The sequence below is a fragment of the Scyliorhinus canicula genome, chromosome 9 (genome assembly GCF_902713615.1).
Source record: "Scyliorhinus canicula chromosome 9, sScyCan1.1, whole genome shotgun sequence".
Lineage (NCBI taxonomy): Eukaryota > Metazoa > Chordata > Chondrichthyes > Carcharhiniformes > Scyliorhinidae > Scyliorhinus > Scyliorhinus canicula.
Window position 1 is genome coordinate 70576035 of NC_052154.1, and position 19451 is coordinate 70595485.

The 19451-nt window shown below is 41.3% G+C and overlaps 1 protein-coding gene across 3 annotated transcripts in view; it reads right to left on the reverse strand.

Annotated features, from left to right (window-relative positions):
• The window catches only part of LOC119971401 (nuclear pore complex protein Nup93-like), a 123775-nt gene that overhangs the window by 85795 nt on the left and 18529 nt on the right, over positions 1-19451 (reverse strand). For 2 of the 3 annotated variants that reach the window (XM_038806875.1, XM_038806876.1), the window contains exons 2-3: positions 5080-5277; positions 2858-2975 (exon numbers count right to left, since the gene is read on the reverse strand). In XM_038806875.1, coding sequence (XP_038662803.1) covers positions 2858-2975; positions 5080-5258 — 297 coding nt within the window. In that variant the 5' untranslated portion in view covers positions 5259-5277. Of the gene's footprint in view, positions 1-2857; positions 2976-5079; positions 5278-7243; positions 7369-19451 lie in introns of all 3 variants that reach the window. The other variant, XM_038806877.1, reaches the window with a different exon arrangement.

Here is a 19451-nt window from a genome sequence, read left to right on the forward strand (position 1 = left end):
CAGATTCACACCTTCACATAAACTAATCAGTTCTTCTCTGAGCTATACTCTATGTACCAGGTTTTGTTGAAATTCATCCATTAGTTTTTGAGATACATTATTTCCAGACAAACAAGCAGAAACATTACCATCACCCATCATCGGTGGTAAAATAATACAGCAACAAAATATTCGCATTTGTACGTATCAGCTGCTTGATGGCCTATTCAAAAACACCGAGTCATGTTCAAAAAGCACTGTGACAAGTCTAAATATTTTACACTTTCTTTCTGATCATTTATTTTCAGAATAACACCTTTTGAGTGTCTTTGCGAAAACAATCGAATCTGAAGCTACCACATGCAATTACCAACATATTTATTAAAAGGAAGCATTTTGTAAACATTCATGCTTCGGGCACCACTTTGATCTTTCTGGCTTCTTTCAGATCACAAGGTACTACTTTTGTGGTTCCTTGCTTTTTGAACTTAATTGCTTTTTCAGGTATTTGCTTTCATCAAAGCAAACAGAGAGAAGGGGTCAGCAGCTCAGAATTGCCTTGACATTCTTCCTGATACAGATTACCCCTAATGTATTGCTATTTGTAAATCTACAAAGATAAAATCAAGCATGTCTCCATTAAAAAGCCAAAATTAGTAAGACCCGGAACATGGTGCTAGAGAGGCTATCGTTTATTATAAAATAACTGGATTTGTCTAAAACACTGCCATATTCCAATCAACACTACAAAAACAGACAGAAGACTCATTATTCTTGTTTTAAACTTCCTTTAGAGTTGGTCCTGATTTTCAGCTAGTCCTATAGTTCCAGTATACAAATCAAAATCTGTTTGATATGATAATGACAAATTCTATACATCAAGAGCAGCAAGCTTCTGGATTAGTGTGCTGGAAAAACACAACTGGACAATGTTAGCTTATTAGTTGAAGACTGGCTGCGACGTTCGTCTACAAAACAATAGTGACTTTACTTAAAAGTAGTAACGGTGGCAATAAAGTGTTTTGTGATATCGAGGATATGAAATGCACTGTTAAATGCAAGCTTTCTTTCTTTATGTAGCTAAGATATATTATTTATGGCAATAATACCTATCGTCACCAAAGTTCTCAAATGTCCATGGCAAGAAAATGGATGAAAACCTGTGCCCGTTCCAATACCATTCAAAGCATTAGATGGATTTAAACTTCAGTGGGAGAGGATGTGTGCACGTTTTTTTAAATTTAGCTAGATTGTGAAGTGGGATTACCACTGAGAAAAATGGTGCATGGTGAACATGCAGGCATGAACTAAATATTGAGGCAGGCGAACAGGTTGAGGAGTTGCCAAAGAACCATCAATACGGATGAACCAGTGCCGGTCAGAGAACTAGGTGCGGCATTCAACCAGACTCAGAAGATTTTCAGGCTAATTAGGGATTAGCGGGGTAAGAAAAGAGAAAGAATAGGAAAGGGCTGCCAACATGTTGTTTGGTGCAGTCATTTTGAGATTATGAAGGCTGGCTATCACGTCAGGAGGATATTTTGATCGCACCACTTTTAATTTATATATTATGCGTTGCAATAAATGGCTTCCATTTGAGTATTTTTAATTTGTTTCTTTTTGTTGGATATATTTACTGATAAGAACAGAGAGAAAGTTATGTTAGTAATTCCATTGGCAACAAAGCTTCAACCTTGTGTCCTATGCAAATGGATTCAATGCAAAGTAGCTTTGGGTCAAAACCAAATAAAGCTGCCCATCAAAAACAGAACATACTATAAAAATGGCAAATAAGGTTTAAAATAGAACTTGCAGTTTCAGAGATGTCTGAACCCTTCCTTCAGATTACTGCTTTGCAATTCCAATAAACTTTTTGCCTTAAAGCAAAAGCTCCATCTCGGAGTTACACTTTACAAAAAAAAAAGCCAATTTTGTAATCGATTTAAACTTTATATTCAAGCAGTGACATCCGTTTGTGAGCGGTGTTGGAGGGTCCTGCCTGAAGGTGGAGAAACTTTGGTCGCCGTTCTTCAGCACCATGTCAGCGATCTTGCATGTGGACTTAGAGCCCAGACCCCTGGAGCCATATTTGGGATGGCAGACTTGCCAGAGTTGCAGATGGAAGCAGGGGCAGAGGTTTAAAACTTTGCCTCATTGATCGCCGCAAGTGTGTTCTGTTGGGGTGATGGTCAGCTTCTCCACCCTGTGCCTCGATGTGGCTGGGGGATTTAAGTTTGTTTTAAAAAAAGGTGAGTGAGGGGTACCATAAAAGATGGGGTTTGTTTATACTAAATTTCAGAGAGCTGGTTACCATCAACTGGGAAGGGGGGTTTAAGCAGTTGATACTTGGTTTGATTTGAAATGTTATGCATGCAAAATGTATAAATGTTAAAATTTGAATAAAAATACTTTTAGGTTTTTTTTTAAAGTAGTGACATCGAGGATAAAAGAGATCAAAAACAAAATACTGTAAAAATGAACCAGATTCAAACGACTGAACTTTTGGTTCCACAATCAAAACAGGCAGGCATTGTAGTTCAAGTGCTGCCCAAAACCAGAGCTTGTTTCTGATTTGATGTTTTATCAGTACTTAGCCTGGTGAAACAGATCAAGTGACAAACAATTAACAAGATTTGCCACCACAGCGGGAAAGGTAGAACTGATGATATTTGACCAATGTTGATAATCAGAGCTGGCTATAACAGCTCAGAAGTGACAAGTAACAAGTTTTTTTTTTTAAGTAAGTCTATTCCACGCATTTTTCTTGCCGATATAAAATGAAATTAATTTATTTTAGCAGCTATTTTAAACTTAGTATTTTCAGTCGCATTCCAAGACATTTTCATCCTAGACAACTCTCAAGTAAAATTCCATTTACCTGTATATCAGTGTCCTTCACTGGCTCAAGGGGCTCAAAAGTTGTAGCTGCGCTCAGACTTTCCAATCGTTGAGAGATGTGAGATATGTCTAACCCTTTAGAACCTAGCAGGATGGACCTATTTAAAGAAAAAAGAAGGGGGAAAGAAACTCAGTATTCACAGCTTAAAATCAACGATTATTGCACTCTTCACCAGTTTGAGTACAGGGTTAGCTTCAGGCATTGACAATTCCGCTGCACCAAGTTTAAGTTCCACTCGATACAACATCTTTTCCAATCAAACATAAATGCTACAAGAGTCATAATCCTGAGGTCGAGAATAGTAATCTTGAAACCTGGCTAACACCCAAGAGTTCAAGTCTCACCATGGCAGCTGGTGAAATTTCAAATCAATTAACAAAATCTGGAATGAAATATAATGGTAACCTGAAACTACCGATTGTCATGGAAACCCATCTGATTCACTGTCTTGTAGGGAAGGAAATCTGCCATCCTTACCCTGTCTGGCTATGTGACTCCAGCCCTACAACACAGTGGCTCGCACTGCTGCCTCAGCATCAGGTACCTGGGTTCAACCTCTGACCTTCGGTGACTGTGTGGAGTTTGCACATTCTCCCGGTGTCAACATGGGCTTCCTCCGGGTGCTGCGGTTTTTTTCCCACAGTCCAAAGATGTGGCTAGGTAGATTGGCCATGCTAAATTGCCCCCAAGTGTCCAAAAGTTAGGTGGGATTACAGGGATAGGGAAGCGGGATTCGTCTAGGTAGAGTGCTCTTTTGGAGGCTCGGTGCAGACTTGATGGGCCGAATGACCTCCTCTGCACTGTAGGGATTCTATGATTTTTTTTTAAATGTATAAATTTAGGAGTACCCAGTTCTTTTTTTTTCCAATTAAGGGGCCAATTCATCTATCCTGCACATCTTTTTGGGTTGTGAGGGTGAAAACCACGCAGACATGGGGAGAATGTGCAAACTCCACACAGACAGCAACCTGGGGCCGGGATCGAACCCGGGTCCTCAGTGAGGCAGCAGTGCTAACCACTGTACCTCCGGTCTGCCCCCAGGATTGTATGATTCTAATGTGGTATCTTAACTGCCTTCTAAACTGGCGTAGCAAGCCACTCAGTTCAAGGGCAATGAGGGATGGGCAACGAATGCTGGCCTTGCCAGCGATGCCCACAAGCATGAAAGTAAAAAGAAAAACAAAGAATCCAAGGCACAGGATCGCTTGTCTGCCATCTCAGGAACAGCGTATCACTTGGAAGAGACAACCCAGGAGTGGAATACAGGTTATTTTCAAAGTTAGACAAAAACTGCAGATAAGATAAACCCAAGATGCATTATATACATTGAAATTTAGCACCTAAATAGTTGCTCAAGGTTGTACACTTGCAGTAAAATGAACTCAATGATTTGCCCAAAGCCTATGTTAATGAGTACTTTTTCCCAAATTTAGCTCAGTTGGCGAGACGGCTAGCTGTTGGCACTAATCTGATCCACACACACGGACTTCCGTCTCCTCCAGCTGAGGCTCAGTTAGAGGCTACCTCGCCCTAGCCATAATAAGAAAAAAACCACGGCGCTTAGATTGGAAGATGCTGTGCAGAGAAAAGTTAAATTCTATTACGCTCTCTGTAATTTTCAATTTGAAATGCTTTGCCCTCAGGCTGTATGTTGGACATGAAATGTACATTGCAAATATCAAAAGTTTTGCAGCACTCGAGTGGTACATGCTGTTTGAAACAAGTTGAATTTTATTCCACTTTGTAATTTTTCACGTTCCAGTGTGTTATTTAAAGTACTTCGACAAATTTGATGAATAAAGTATACTTTTGGAAAAAAATTTACAGCACTTTGCTGGAGATCAGAAAATCCTTGCCAAGGACCAGCCTTCAGGCAGAGAAGAATCAAGAAGCTGAAGAATTCTTAATGGCTCATGTTTCCACCTTAGCAGCAAAATAAAAAATTGTTCATTAAATGGCGTAACAGTGTGTCCTCATAAAAGCAGTACATCATCTGACTTGAATGAGCACCACAGGAGATCAAGTCATAATTTATACAAATGGACATGCTAGTGAAGGCAATTAGAGTCCTGCTTCAGTGTGTATTAAGAAGAGTTTTACACTAAAATGGTGAAATGTCATTGCTATAACATTCTCAAAGAAATATTTGTTAAACTACAGTATTCTTGGTAGTCTTCAGGAAATTCAGCCTTTAAACTCACGCTTTGACATCTGCTGTCTCCTGTGATGTGCGAGTCAGTGTCCTGGATCGTAAGACCTCCCCAGCCTGCTGAATCTCCTGCAGGTTTCTTTCTACATGTGGAAGCTCAGACACACCTTCAGTTTCTGCTGCAAGCTGCTCAGCCTGCTGCAGCAGTTCTCCAAAACCTTCTACGTCCATAATAAATACGGAGCAGGTTCTGCAGAAAGAAAAGAAAATTAGAGATTGTAGTGCACTCCATCTTAATGTATACGGAGAGGCAGCTTACAAATTTAAAAACATGCACTTACACAATGCATTTAACTATGCTTCAGAGTCAATCAAAAAACAGGCGCCAAGCTAAAGAAGTCCAAGAGTTTCAATAAGGTAAGTGGAGAGGCGAAGGGCTCCAAGAGCTCAATAGTGCCTATGGTCAATGAAGGATCAGAAGATGCACACGGGGCCAGAGTAAGAAAGCAAGTTTTAGGAGCTTGGTGGAGCTGCTGAAGCTGATCAGAGATGGGGAGACTCAAAATCATAACAGAGCATGAAAATTAGAAACTTAAAATGATAAATTAGGGGATTCTGCCTACGGCGCTGAGGACCCAGGTCCGATCCCAGCCCTGGATCACTGTCCGTGTGGAGTTTGCACATTCTGCGTCTGCGTGGGTTTCATCCCCACAACCCAAAAATTGTCAGGTTACGTTCTCCCCGTGTCTGTGTGGGTTTCACCCCCACAACCCAAAAATGTGCAGAGTAGGTGGATTGGCCATGCTAAATTGCCCCTTAATTGGAAAAAATAATTGGCTAATCTAAATTTAAAAAAAAAATAATTGTCAGGTTACAAGGATTGGTCATGTTAAATTGCCCCTTAATTGGATACTCTTTATTTTAATGTAAATGATGAATTGGGGATCACTTGTGAAAGCAGGTCAACAAGGACAGAAGAATGATGGAGAGTGCAGAGTGCATCTGAGCATCTAATGAATTGAAGTTAACAGAGGGCTGAGGATGAGATTATTGGAATAGTCTAATTTGGAGGTGCCAACGGTATGATTCGTTTTATCAGTCAATCGAGTCAGGTAACAGTGGAGGCCATATTACTAAGTTAGAAGCAGGCAACGTTTGGACGTTTGAGAAGGACCAAGTCAGAGCTAAGCTCAGAATCCCATAGGACCAAGGTTTAAAGAGTTTATTTTAGCCCAAGAAAAGGGCTGGGGAGGGAATTTGAATCAGTGGCAGGGATATGGGATTGAGGCAAGGGCCAAAAGAACAGTCTTTCCACAGTTTAATTGTGAAAATCATTGTGGCTCATCTAAAACAGTAATTTGGACAAATGTTCTGGTAACACAAATGAGGCAGACATATAGCGACGTATTGAAAGTACGTGGATGTTTGCACATTTTTGCCTTTTTTGCTTTCTTTCTGATGATGTCTGTAACTGTTTATAAAGCCAAAAACTACCTCAATAAAATTGTTTATAAAACATTAGCGACATTATTTTTCCAGCTAAAATTTTAAAAAGGCCTGTTCAACATTTCGAGGATAATGAATGCCTTGATGCAGAACATCATAAATCACATCAATCACCACAGTTTCAAGTATTCTTACGGGCAATAATAGCACATTAGAAATGGGAGCAGGAATAAGCCATGCAGCTACTCAAGGATATTTTATCATTCAATAAGATCAATCCTGAACTGCTACATCAACTCTGCTTTCAATGTCTTTTGAAATTTGATGAGGTTAAAACCAGTGGAAATTTCGAGTTACAATTTTGTGCCTAATATTAAATGGAATATAGACACAGAAAATGGGGGTGGGGGGGGGTGAAATAAAAAATGAAATCAGGAAAGCAGAGAGGATAATCGCCCAAAACTGAAATATGTTTTATCAGTACGTTAAGAGCAAGAGGATAACCAAGGAAAGGGTAAGGCCTATCAAGGATGTACAGGTAACGTATGCATTGATGCAGAAGATGTGGACGATGTTCTTAATAATTACTTTGCCTTGGTCTTCAAAGGAAAGGGATGATGCCAAAAAGGATTCTGAATTATTAGATACAATAAGCATAACAAGAGAGGGAGCACTGGAGCAACTGACATCCTCGAATGTGGATAAATCACCAGGCCTAGAAGGATTGTATCTTAGCTGTTAAAGGAAGCCAGGGAGGAAATAGCAGATACCTTTGGATAATTTTTCAATCCTCACTGCATAGAGGCAAGGTTCCAGAGAATTAGAGGTCTTCAAACTTTGAACAGAAAGCATGCGAGGGATAGGCCAAATAACTTTAGGCTGGTCAGTCTGATTTCTGTGGTGGGAAAATTATTAGAATCAATTCTACAAGCCAGAATAAACTGTCACTTAGAAAGGCATAGATTAATTAGGGGTAGCCAGCATAGTTTTAAAGGAAAGTCGTGTCTTACTAACTTAACCAAATTGAGAAAGTGACTAGGATCAATGAGGGGAGTGCAGTGGATGTGGTCTACATAGATTTTAAGGCGGCATTTGACAAGGTAAACTGGTCAGAAAAATAAACACCCAATGGGATGCAGGAGACCGTGACAGGATGGATCCAAAACTGGCTCAGTGGCAGGAAACAAAGGGTGTTTTAGTGACTGGAAAGTGGTTTCCAGTAATGTAACATAGGATTGTGTGTTGGGTCCCCTGCTATTTGTGGCATATATCACTGATTTGCACCCAAATGGTATGGCACGGTAGCACTGTGAGGCACTGTTGCTTCACAGCGCCAGGGTCCCAGGTTCGATTCCCGTCTTGGATCGCTGTGCGGAGTCTACACGTTCTCCTCGTGGCTGCGTATCCTCAAGGTGAACAAAGAACAAAGAAAAGTACAGCACAGGAACTGGCCCTTCAGCCCTCCAAGCCCACGCCGACCATGCTGCCCATCTAAACTAAAATCTTCTACACTTCCTGGGTGCGTATCCCTCTATCCCATCCGGGAGCTCCGATTTCCTCCCACAAGTCCCAAAAGACGTGCTGTTAGGTGAATTGGACATTCTGAATTCTCCCTCCATGTACCAGAACAGGCGCCGGAATGTGACGACTGGGGGATTTTCACAGTAACTTCATTGTAGTGTTAATGTAAACCTACTTGTGACAATAAAGATTATTATTAAACGTGAAGACATGATTGGAAGGCAGGCGAGACAAGTCGGCTATGTAGTTAATAGTGAAGAGGATAGCTGTGGACTCCAGAATCAAATTAATGGTTTGGCCGAGTAGGTGGAAAAGGGCAAATGGAATTCAACCAAGAGAAGTGTGAGGTTAAGAAGAATGAGGTTAAGCATTTTGGGGGATTATCCAATAATCAGGAGGAAATTGAGAGGGGTAGAAGTGAGGGACCTTGGAGCGTATGTCCACAGGTCCCTGAAAGTGACAGGACAGGTAGATAAGGTGATAAAGATGGCACGTCGAATGCTTTTCTTTATTGCAGGAGGTACAGAATAGAAAAGCCGGGATGCCGAAACTGTATAAAACACTGGTCAGTCACCACATTACAAGAAGGACATAATTGCTCTGGAGGGAGTACAGAAGAGATTTACAAGAACATTGTCAGTGGTGGAGTAATGAGGAAGTATTAGATGGGCTAGAGTTGTTTTCCTTGGAACAGAGGCGGCTGACGGGTGACTTGACTAAGGAGGAAATGAGGGGCCTGGATTGAGTAGACAGGGAAGATTGGCTTCCCCCCAACAGAGCAGTCTATTTGCCAGGCAGCAAAGGTTTAAGGTGATTGGTTGTAGTATTAGAGGGGAATATTAGGAAAAGCCTTTTCACCCACAGGGTGGCAGTTATTGGGAATTTGCTGCCCAAATTAGTTGTTGAGGCAGGAACCCTCTACTCATTTAAAAGGTATCTGGATCTACAACTAAAGTGCTATGGAGTAGGTGCTGGAGGGTGGGATTAGAATGGGTGGGCTAGTTTTGTTTTAATTCAGTTTTTAAAATAACAATAGCATAATTATATTCAGTGATTTCAACTTACCCAAAAATAATTTGGATAGTCACTGTGTTAAGGGTTTAGATGGAGTAGTGTTAAAATGTATACAGGAGAATCTTTTAGCTCAATTTGTAAAGGAACGGTGCAGTGCTAAATCTATTTCTGGGGAATGAAGCCAGACAGTTGGTTGACATGTTGGTGGGGGAGCATTTTGGTGATAGTGACCACAAATGGTACAATTTAAGTTTGTTATGGACTAAGAAACGGACACGTTGCAAAAAAGGTTGAGTTACTTGTGGGGAAATGTACAGAAGAGCAGTAGGGAGGGTACAGGCCCAACGTGTTCCCTCTAGGGTAATAGGAAGGAGTAACAAGCCAAGAGAACATTCCTCTACAGAGACATTCAGGATACGATGAGAAGGAACGAGAGGCTTTGCCAAATACAGAGGCATAATAGAGTACAGAAAGTGCAGGATGGAGTTTAAGAAAGAAATTAGGAGAGCAAAGAGGGGATATGAGAAAGCTCTGGCCAGTAAAAGTAGGGAAAATCCCAATATATTCTATAGGTATATCAGTGGAAAGAGGATAACCAGGGAAAGAGTAGAGCTCATTAGGGACCAATGGGGAAATCTGTGGGTGGAGCCAGAGGACATTGGTAGGGTGTTGAACGAATTCTTCATATCGGTCTTCACTCAAGAGAATGAGAAGGTAGATATACAACTCTGGGAGAGATTGAGAGGTTCTTGAGCAAATTGTCATAGGGAGTGACCAGGTACTGGAGGTGTTGGCAAGCTTAAAAGTGGGCAAATATTTAGGTCCGGATAAATTGTGGCCAAGGGAGCTGTGGGAAGCGAGGGAGGAGATCGCAGGGTCTTGGGGGAAGTGCCAGAGGATTGGAGAACAGCTAATGTAGTCCCACTATTTAAGAAAGGTTGTAAAGAAAAGCCAGGCAACTACTGATCAGTGAGTCTCACATCAGTGGTAGGGAAACTATTGAAAAGGTAAGGTCTGATCAGGAATAGTCAGCATGGCTTGATCAGAGGGACGTCATGCAGAACAAATTTGATTGAATTTTTTGAGCAGGTGATTAGGTGTGTAGATGAGGGGTAGTGCAGTTGATGTACTTTATATGGATTTCAGCAAAGCCACTGACAAGGTCCCACATGGGAGACGTATAAAGAAGGCAAATGCACATGGGAAACAGGGTAACTTGATAAGGTGGATTCAAAACTTGCTTCCCTGTAGGAGACAGAGAGTGATGACAGTGATTGCTTTAGGGATTGGAAACCAGTGCCCAGTGGCGTACCACAGGGATCTGTGCTGGCTCCCTTATTGTTTGTCATTTATATAAACAACATAGATAACTATGTTGCGGGGGTGGATCAATAAGTTTGCAGATGACACAAAGATTGGCCAGTGGTTAAAAGTGAGGTTGAGCGTCTTGGGTTACAGGAAGTCTTGGATTAAAGGGAGATATAGATGCGATGGTCAAATGGGCAGAAGAGTGGCAGATGGAATTTAACCCTGAAAAGTGTGAGGTGATACACTTTGGAAGGAGTAATGTGACATGAAAGTATTCAATTAATGGCTTGACACTGGGCAGTTTTGAGGAACAAAGGGACCTTGGGTTTGTCTATAGATCTCTGAAGACCGAAGGGCAGATTAATAGGGTGGTGAAAAAGCATATGGGCATTTGCCTTTGTCAATCGAGGCATACATTACAAAAGCAGGGAGGTCATGGTGGAACTGTATAGAACTTTGGTGAGGTCACAGTTGGGAGTCGTGTGCACAAATCTAGGCGCCACATTATAGGAAGAATATGATTGCACAGAGCGAGTACAGAGGCTAGTCACCAGGATATTGCCTGGGATGTAACACTGAAGTTGAAGAGAGGTTGGATAGACTTGGGTTGTTGCTGGAGCAGAGAAGACTGAGGCGCGACCTGATCGAGGTGTACAAGATTATGAGGGGCATGGTCATAGTGGATAGGGAGCAGCTTTTCCCCTCAGTTGAAGGGTCAGTTACGAAGGGACTCAAGTACAAGGTAAGGGGCAGGAGGTTTGGGGGGATTTGAGGAAAACCTTTTTTTTACTCAGAGGGTAGTAACGGTCTGGAACGCACTGCCTGGGAGCGTGGTAGAGGCAGATTGCCTCACATCCTTTAAGTACCTGGATGAGTACTTGGCACATCATAACATTCACGGTTATGGGCCATGTGCTGGCAAATGGGATTAAATAGATAGGTGCAGACTTGATGGGTCAAAGAGCCTCTGCTACACTGTATTATTCTGTGATTCAGATGCACAATGGCCTTTTCTGTGTTGTAACATTTCTATGGTCCTAATTGAATTCCACAGATAGGCTAAATATATCACACCTTGCAGTTTCTTTCTAGCATTCAAGACTGAACTTGAAAAATCTAATCATTCCTCCTTTGAATAAAGACCTCTTCAATTTAATTACCCCTAAAACTTTTGAGACAGGTTGTGATATTCTGACGTCCATAGTGTAAATACAAATATGAAAACTCCCTCCTAAAACAGGATATCATACAACCCACTTTGGAACTACCAGTCCCACAAACTTACTATCTGTAACAATAACCGTGGATCCAATTATGTGCACTAAATTTTAAAAGGCAAGAACAGGATACAGCCTGGTGTATTTGCTTTCATCTAATGTGAGTGAGAATGTCTCCATGTGTCTTTTAAACTGCAATCTTGGCTTGAAGGTCATTTTAAATACATCATAGCTACAATTTACAAGTGAAATAACCTCCTCCCCAATGCAATGCTGCTTGTAAGGCTCTGTGTAAAACGTGAGGAAGTGTGAAGCTTCTGTGCTAATGCAAGGGCAGAGCATTTGTAGCAGTTTTCCAGGCAACGTCCTCAAATCCTTGAATGTGCTACTTTAAATTGCTACATTTCATGCTGAATGATCCACTCAGGAATTCACATCTGCCAAAATTTCTCCACAGGAAACCAAAAAGCTTTAATTATACTGTGGACAGTGAAAAAGCTAGGGGAAAATTAGACCACCTCTATAAATTCTACCAGATTTAAAACATCCAAAATGTTTACTCGCCAACCAAAGAATATTGAGAAGCCTACTAATGAGTGTCTTGGCTAATCTGTGTCCAAAATCTAGCATTTCAAACTTAGTTATTTTGTTCTGATAAAGAATGTTGCCTGGGCTGGAAAAATGTAGCCAAGAGCGAAGATTTGATAGGCTACAGTTGTTTTCCTGAGAACAGAGGAAGCTGAAGGATGAATTAATTGAGATGTAAAAAATTATGAGGGATCTGGATAGAGTATGCAGGGAAAACTTGTTGCCCCAAGTGGAGCTGTCAATTAGCAGGTGGCACAGATTTAAGGCGCTTGGTAATCTTCATGTGCCAACTTCCATGTAGATAGCATAATTACTGCCAGTCTGTTCCAAAATGCTTCCATGTAAACTGCAATTAATGTACAATAAAGATTGAAAACATAAAGGGAATGTCAACCAGGACAAGTGCTCTACAAGGTATTTTGAACATGTTAGTACTTGCTTTCCTTGCCGGTTGGCAGAGAAGGCTAACCCAAAAGGAACCGATTGAAAAATGGAGGAAAAATCTCAAATGGTGCGAGTGAATAAGAATTCTCAGAAACTGAATGACTGCTGCATTCTGTGTGGACTTATATTGCCCATGCTGCTGGAACTTTGCAATCTTATTATTTAGCTCAAGTAATTCCACCGCCACCCACTCCACACCCCCAAGCCATTGCTGCAAACATCCGTGTGGAAATATCATAGTGGTGTTGCCCTAGGTGTCTATATTAAGATCACTGTTCTTTTTCATACAAATAAATAACCAATACTTGGACGTACATGATACAATTTCAAAGTTTGCAGATATTGTGAAACTCAAAAATGTTGAATAGCAGTAACGAATATGGAGGAAACCGGTGAAATGGGTTGATACATGGCAGATGAAATGTGGAGCAATTCAGGAAACCTGGTACAATTTTAAAGGGGTGCAGAAACACAATTTTAATGGGGTCCAGAAACAGACACGAGTATAGAAAATCCTAAAAGATGGCAGGATAATAGGATAAAACTGCTAAAAGAGCCTCTAGAAGAACCCTTGCATTTAATAATAGAGGCAGAAAATACAAATGTAAAGCCGTTATGCTAAGCTTTTATAAAATACTGAATTGGCTTCAGTTGGACAGTGTTCAATTTTGGTCAAACATTTGGAAGGATGTCAAGGTCATAGAAGATGTTAATGTTCATTAATTGGCGTTTACTTGCATTCGGGGGTGTCATGCATATAGGAGCTGGCTGAAACAGAGGTTGTTGGGTTGTCAGTGCATGAAATGTTATATCTCAGAAATTAAAATCTTGTAAGTGTACAAAGGTAAGGCTCCAGCTCTGTCCTTCATCACATTGCTATCTAAGTTAAAGCATACGTTACAGGAGAGATTTACTGGAACTGTAGCAGAGACGAGTTATTTCAGAAACATGCAGAAACTAGAGAAGCTGGAGGCATTCACCAGAGCAAAATGGGGAAGAGCTGGGAGAGACATAAAAGGGTTTTGAGAAAGTCAATAAGGATAAATGATTACCAGTGGAATGAGGATCAGTAACCTGATGTCACAGATTTACGGTGATTGACAAAAGAATCAGAATGTCATGAGGAAACTTGCAGCAAGTGGTTACAATCTGGGAGACACTGCCTGAAAGGAAGGTAGAAATACAGATAGACACAATAGTAACTTTTTAAAAAAGGAACTTGGGAGTTTTTTAAAATGCAGGGTGGAGGGGGAGGGGGAGAGAGAGAGAGAGAGAGAGAGAGAGAGAGCGCACGAGAGAGAGAACAATGGGACTAATTGGTTAGCTCTACCAAAGAACCAGCCCCCAGCACAATGGGCCAGCCAACTTGGCCTCCTTCTCTAAGATGCTGTGAACCGTTTGTCCAAAAGGCAATGTCAGCTACACAATGGAACACTTGAAATCTGATGGCACCTGGGATCCCTTCACTGATCCTGGTTAGAAAACTGATTATAAGCTTTGTACCATTTGGACACAGGAAACTTCAAAATGTCTGGTTTGTTTTAATCATGATTACTGATATTCTACTCAAATCCTATCGTAAACTGTCTACCTGCTGGTCTTCCAGTTTTACAGTAAAGTTAAAGAGTTCTATAATATGAATAAAAGGCAGCTACAATTTGACTTTTTGTTTAAAAAAATCGCAGCAGTACTTGACCAGAATCTGAAGGAAAGTTTCTGAGTAAGTGGTTAGAATGAAGATTTAAATCAATCCGGTCAGTGTAGCCACTCCTGAATAAATGCAGAATATAAGCAGGCAACAAGAACTCCCAAGGTCTCATTTTCACTGGTTGAATTCAAAGCTCCATTGTGAAATGATCTGTCACTCTAACCCACTACTTTATAGGTCAGGATGCTCAGTAAGCACGATATTAAATGTAAAATGGATTTATGGCTGCTTAAAGCTGAAAAAGTTTTTCTGACACCACTTCTTTTTAAAACAAAAGATAAAAACAATGTGCAGCAAACCAAAACAAATTCACTGATGAGATTGAGTTCAATCACTAAACCAATAAAGTAATGCAACTGACTGGATGCAGCTAGATATGCAAGATGAAGGATAATTCAGAATGCTATATACACATATAATCAATAATCATTTAAATCTCAACATATGTTCACATAAGTGCAAGAATTTGGGTCATTTTTAAGGACAGTACAGTATTGAAAACAAGCTTTTCAGCAATATCTTTCCTGAAGTAGCTGTATTACACACCACCCAAACACAAGGAAATCAAGTTTCAAAAGAATGAACTTGTACTTACATAATGCCTTATTCATACAACACAGAACCATCCTAAATGCTTCACATGCAATGAAATATAGTTAGTTATTTTTTAAAAAAAATTTAGAGTACCCAATTAGTTTTTTTCCAATTAAGGGACAATTTAGCGTGGCCAATCCACCTAACCTGCACATTTGGGTGTGGGGGTGAAACCCACACAGACACGGGAAGAATGTGCAAACTCCATACGGACAGTGACCCAGGGCTAGGATTCGAACCTGGGTCCTCAGCGCTGTAGTCCCAGTGCTAACCACTGCACCGCATGCCACCCCAGTTATTGTTATTATATAGTGGAATAAAACTATTCTGAAATGTATTATAAGGATTGCGGATAACAAAACAAAGGCTGCACAGTGACACAGTGGTTAGCAATGCTGCCGCACAGTGCCAGGAACCTGGGTTCAATTCCAGCCTTGGGTGATTGTGTGGAGTTTGCACGTTCTCCCCGGCTGCGTGGGTTTCCTCCGGGTGCTCCGGTTTCCTCCCACAGTCCAAAGATGTGCAGGTTAGGTTGATTGGCCATGCTAAACTGTCCCTTAGTGTCCAGGGATGTGAAGTTTAGGCAGGGTTGTGGGATAGGGCAGGGGAGGGGTGCTCTTTCAGGGGGTCGGTGCAGTCCCGATGGGCCAAATGGCCTCCTTCTGCACCGTAGGGATTCTATAATTCTATGAAAAAGTTCAATGATGCAGGGCTCCCCAATTATGTTTCTAAACCATAAAAACCAGTGTAGTCCCAGATTCAATCCCTGTTCATATTGAGTTACCAAATGTCATCTGGGAAAATAACTAAATGTTACAACTGCGTCCAAATACTGAGCTTTGTTTGAATAGTATATGCGGACCATCAGTCAGATGGAAACAGGAACAGAACAGGGACTTGGTTGTTACTAAATTCAGAATTAAATAGACTATATATTGCATGAAACATGGTAACGCAGATGAAGTCTCAGGTGTAAGTACCCATGGAATTACCCCAATATGAATCCACACCTGAGGATTAGATAAAAGTGGACGATGGGTGAGGTTGAGTGGAATAGGTGAAATCTCAAAAGCCAAGCACAACTATTTACAACGTCTTTTCAAACCACAATGTGCTACGCCTTTCGTTCTTGTTGGTGGTGGTCTTTGAACAAGACAATACAATTGGGTCAATGCATCCTTGTTTTGGCACGTTCGGTTGCCAGGACTGGGAGATAATGGCAGACAACAGCCTCTCAACTAATTTGAGTTGAAGTGCCTTTGAACAGAAACTGTGCTTGCAACAAGGGAACAGTCTGTGTATATAAAATCACTTGCATTTATTCTGCTTTCTAATAAAAAATACCACCCTCTAACATAAAAAATCTCCCAAAGTGCTTCTTAAATAGAAAGATATGGAATCATGATACAGTAACAAAAATTAGATTAAGAGTTGACATTCTTAAGTAAAACAGATGGGGCCCTGGGCAATTTTTTTTAAGATGGAGGCAGCAGATTGTTTAGAGAGAGGGCTTTGGAGAATAGAATTGAAGTGGCTGAACATTGCCAATCATGAAAGCAAGACACACAATACAATACACAAATACACAAAACACAATACAGCCAATTAAGTACTTTTGAAGTGTAGTCAGTGTTGTAATGTAGGAACCACAGCATCTAATTTACACGCAGGAAGCGCCCACAAATTGCAGATAATGATCAGACAATCTAGTTCAGTGATGTTGATTGAGGGGTAAATATTGACCAAGACATGGGATAATTCCCCTGCTCTGCTTCAAAATCATAGAACATAGAACAGTACAGCACAGAACAGGCCCTTCGGCCCTCGATGTTGTGCCGAGCAATGATCACCCTACTCCAACCCACGTATCCACCCTATACCAGTAACCCAACAACCCCCCCCCCCCACCCCCTTAACCTTACTTTTTAGGTTGCTGCATTTGGACCTGTAAAGACTTAACTGCCTGCAAAGACTCGCATTCAAAGTATCGTATTGCATCTTTGACTTTGTTTATATGTATGTTTCTGGAACCTACCTCTTCATTCACCTGAGGAAGGAGCAATGCTCCAAAAGCTAGTGATTCGAAACAAACCTGTTGGGACTTTAACCTGGTGTTGTAAGACTTCTTACTGTACACACCCCAGTCCAATGTCATGGATGTTTTATTTCCACCAGAGTGGGAAGAGGCTCAGTTTAACAACCCATCTAAAAGACAACATTCCCACAGTGGAAACGACATCTCCCTCAAATGATGCACTGCTGCACTGTTCCCAAATCTTAGAGTGGGACTTGAACCCACAATCCTTTGACGCATAGGCGAGAATGATATCAACTGAGACATGGCTGATGTACATGATGAACAGTGCATGGAAAGCAACAATCAAGCGAATGAACAGCAATCAAGGAGGAATCAGATAAGGTACTAGACAACCTTGGAGGGACTGAAGATGAAACAGGGATTTTACATTTAATATATGGGGAGAAGGACTCAACGCAAATCAGGAAGATCAAGGATAACAAGTCATGGTCTCAGTCGCAGTAATGCAGTGCTTCTACCAGAGGAAGAATGTAATTACAGCGTGACAACTTGACATCAGGAGTTTCTGTTATAAATGTGGAAATAGGGCAGCACGGTGGCACAGTGGTTAGCATTGCTGCCTATGGCGCTGAGGACCCGGGTTCGAATCCTGGCCCTGGGTCACTGTCCGTGTGGAGTTTGCACATTCTCCCCGTGTCTGCGTGGGTTTCTCCCCCATAGCCCAAAGATGTGCAGGATAGGCAGATTGGCCACAATAAATTGCCCCTTAATTGGAAAAAATAATTGGGTATTCTAAATTTATAAATAAATAAATAACTGTGGAAATAGGAATTGCTACCACCATTCTGTCACGTGTGAGGTGTAAGCAAGTACAAGGGGCGCGATCTTCCGGTCCCGCCGACAGTGCAACCCCACCGCACGTTCCGGGCAATGTGGGATGGATTCAGTGGGAAACACCATTGACAGCTGTGGGAGCAGAAATAATAATAATAATCGCTTATTGTCGCAAGCAGGCTTCAATGAAGTTACTATGAAAAGCCCCTAGTTACCACATTCCGGCGCCTGTTCGGGGAGGCTGGTACAGGAGATGAACCCATGCTGCTGGCCTTGTTCTGCATTACAAGCCAGCTATTTAGCCCACTGTGCTAAACCAGCCCCTCAGAAAATCCCATCACTGGCAGGCTGCCTCCCGCTGCCGAGAGAAAAGCCCCGGGAAGGCCGAGAATCCAAGATTTTGTTTGAATATAAAGGACTATTGTGGGTTAGCTGAGAGAAAATGGTTTCTCTCACCTGTATTTGTTTTTATGCCATCTGTGTCAGTGTCTCTTCTGCTTCTCTCAACCGAAATACATTTTTGTACTTCTTTCTGTCATAGCCTCCTTTTTACTTTCCTTTTGAATAGGACGCGAGAGGTAGCACAACGTGATGTGGTGAGGAAGGCAACCCATAAATGTTACAGGTTGAATTTGGGTGGGGTTGTGGGGAAAATGTGGTGGCCTGTCTCCATCCACCTTGCTACCACATCCCTACTCCTTCAATTTTCAATCACCTATTCACTCCCATCACCGTGCCTACATCTTTATTTGAACTATCTTGAATGATACTGTTGCATCATTCCTTTCACTTGTCCTTTAACCCTGCATTAACTACACTCTCCTTTAGCATTAAATCCCTCCCAAATACAGACGAACGGCAAGAGGCCAAGGGCTTCTTCACTTCCTCTGCTCACACCACTCTGAAGGCAACTTTTCTTTTCAAAGTTAATTCAAAATTATTTTCTCCATAGTTTTAGCTTCATCTGCTTCTCTCTCTCTACTCTCTTTCTTTCTCTGGCCTTCCATTCAACATCTCCCTCTTTCAGCTTTTCTCCCTTGCTGACCCTTGTTAATTCCCTCTTTCAAATATTCACCTCAACTTCCACCTAGTGTCTCGCCCCTCAATCCCCCCCCCCTTCAATAACATTCCTCTTAATTCTCCCCTAACCCCCACACATCCTCCCATCCACTGCATCCAACTTCAGTTCAAGTCACAGGGACTGTCTGCCCCTCTACCTTGGCTATATTTATGGACGTGTGAAACCGGAAGATACCTGAAGCAACAAGATTGTTAAAGACGTACCAAAGAGGTTCCTCTTGTGTGGCTTGATCACCAATCGGAAGTTGTAAAAGTCTGTTTTTGGATTTCATAAGTAGACCTTTTTCCTTCAGTTTTGACTGAATTATTTATGATCGGAATTGGGTCTGGTTTGGAAAAGATGTAGTGAATGGATTGTAATTTCAGATACGCATTGTGTATATTCAGTTAAGAGGGCTCACACATATGAACTCTCATACATTTGATTTAAGTAACTCTATAATTTAACTCTCCATTGATAAATATGTTTAACATTTGAAATTTGTTGAGAATCTTGTCCAACCTTGTGGATTGAAAGTTTTGTTCAGAGCTGATTGAGTTTTTAAAAAATCACTGGAGAATTGGGTTTAATCACAATTGGACTTCAAATATATTAATAAACCATGCCAAATTCCTCCGGTTAGAAAGAGTAC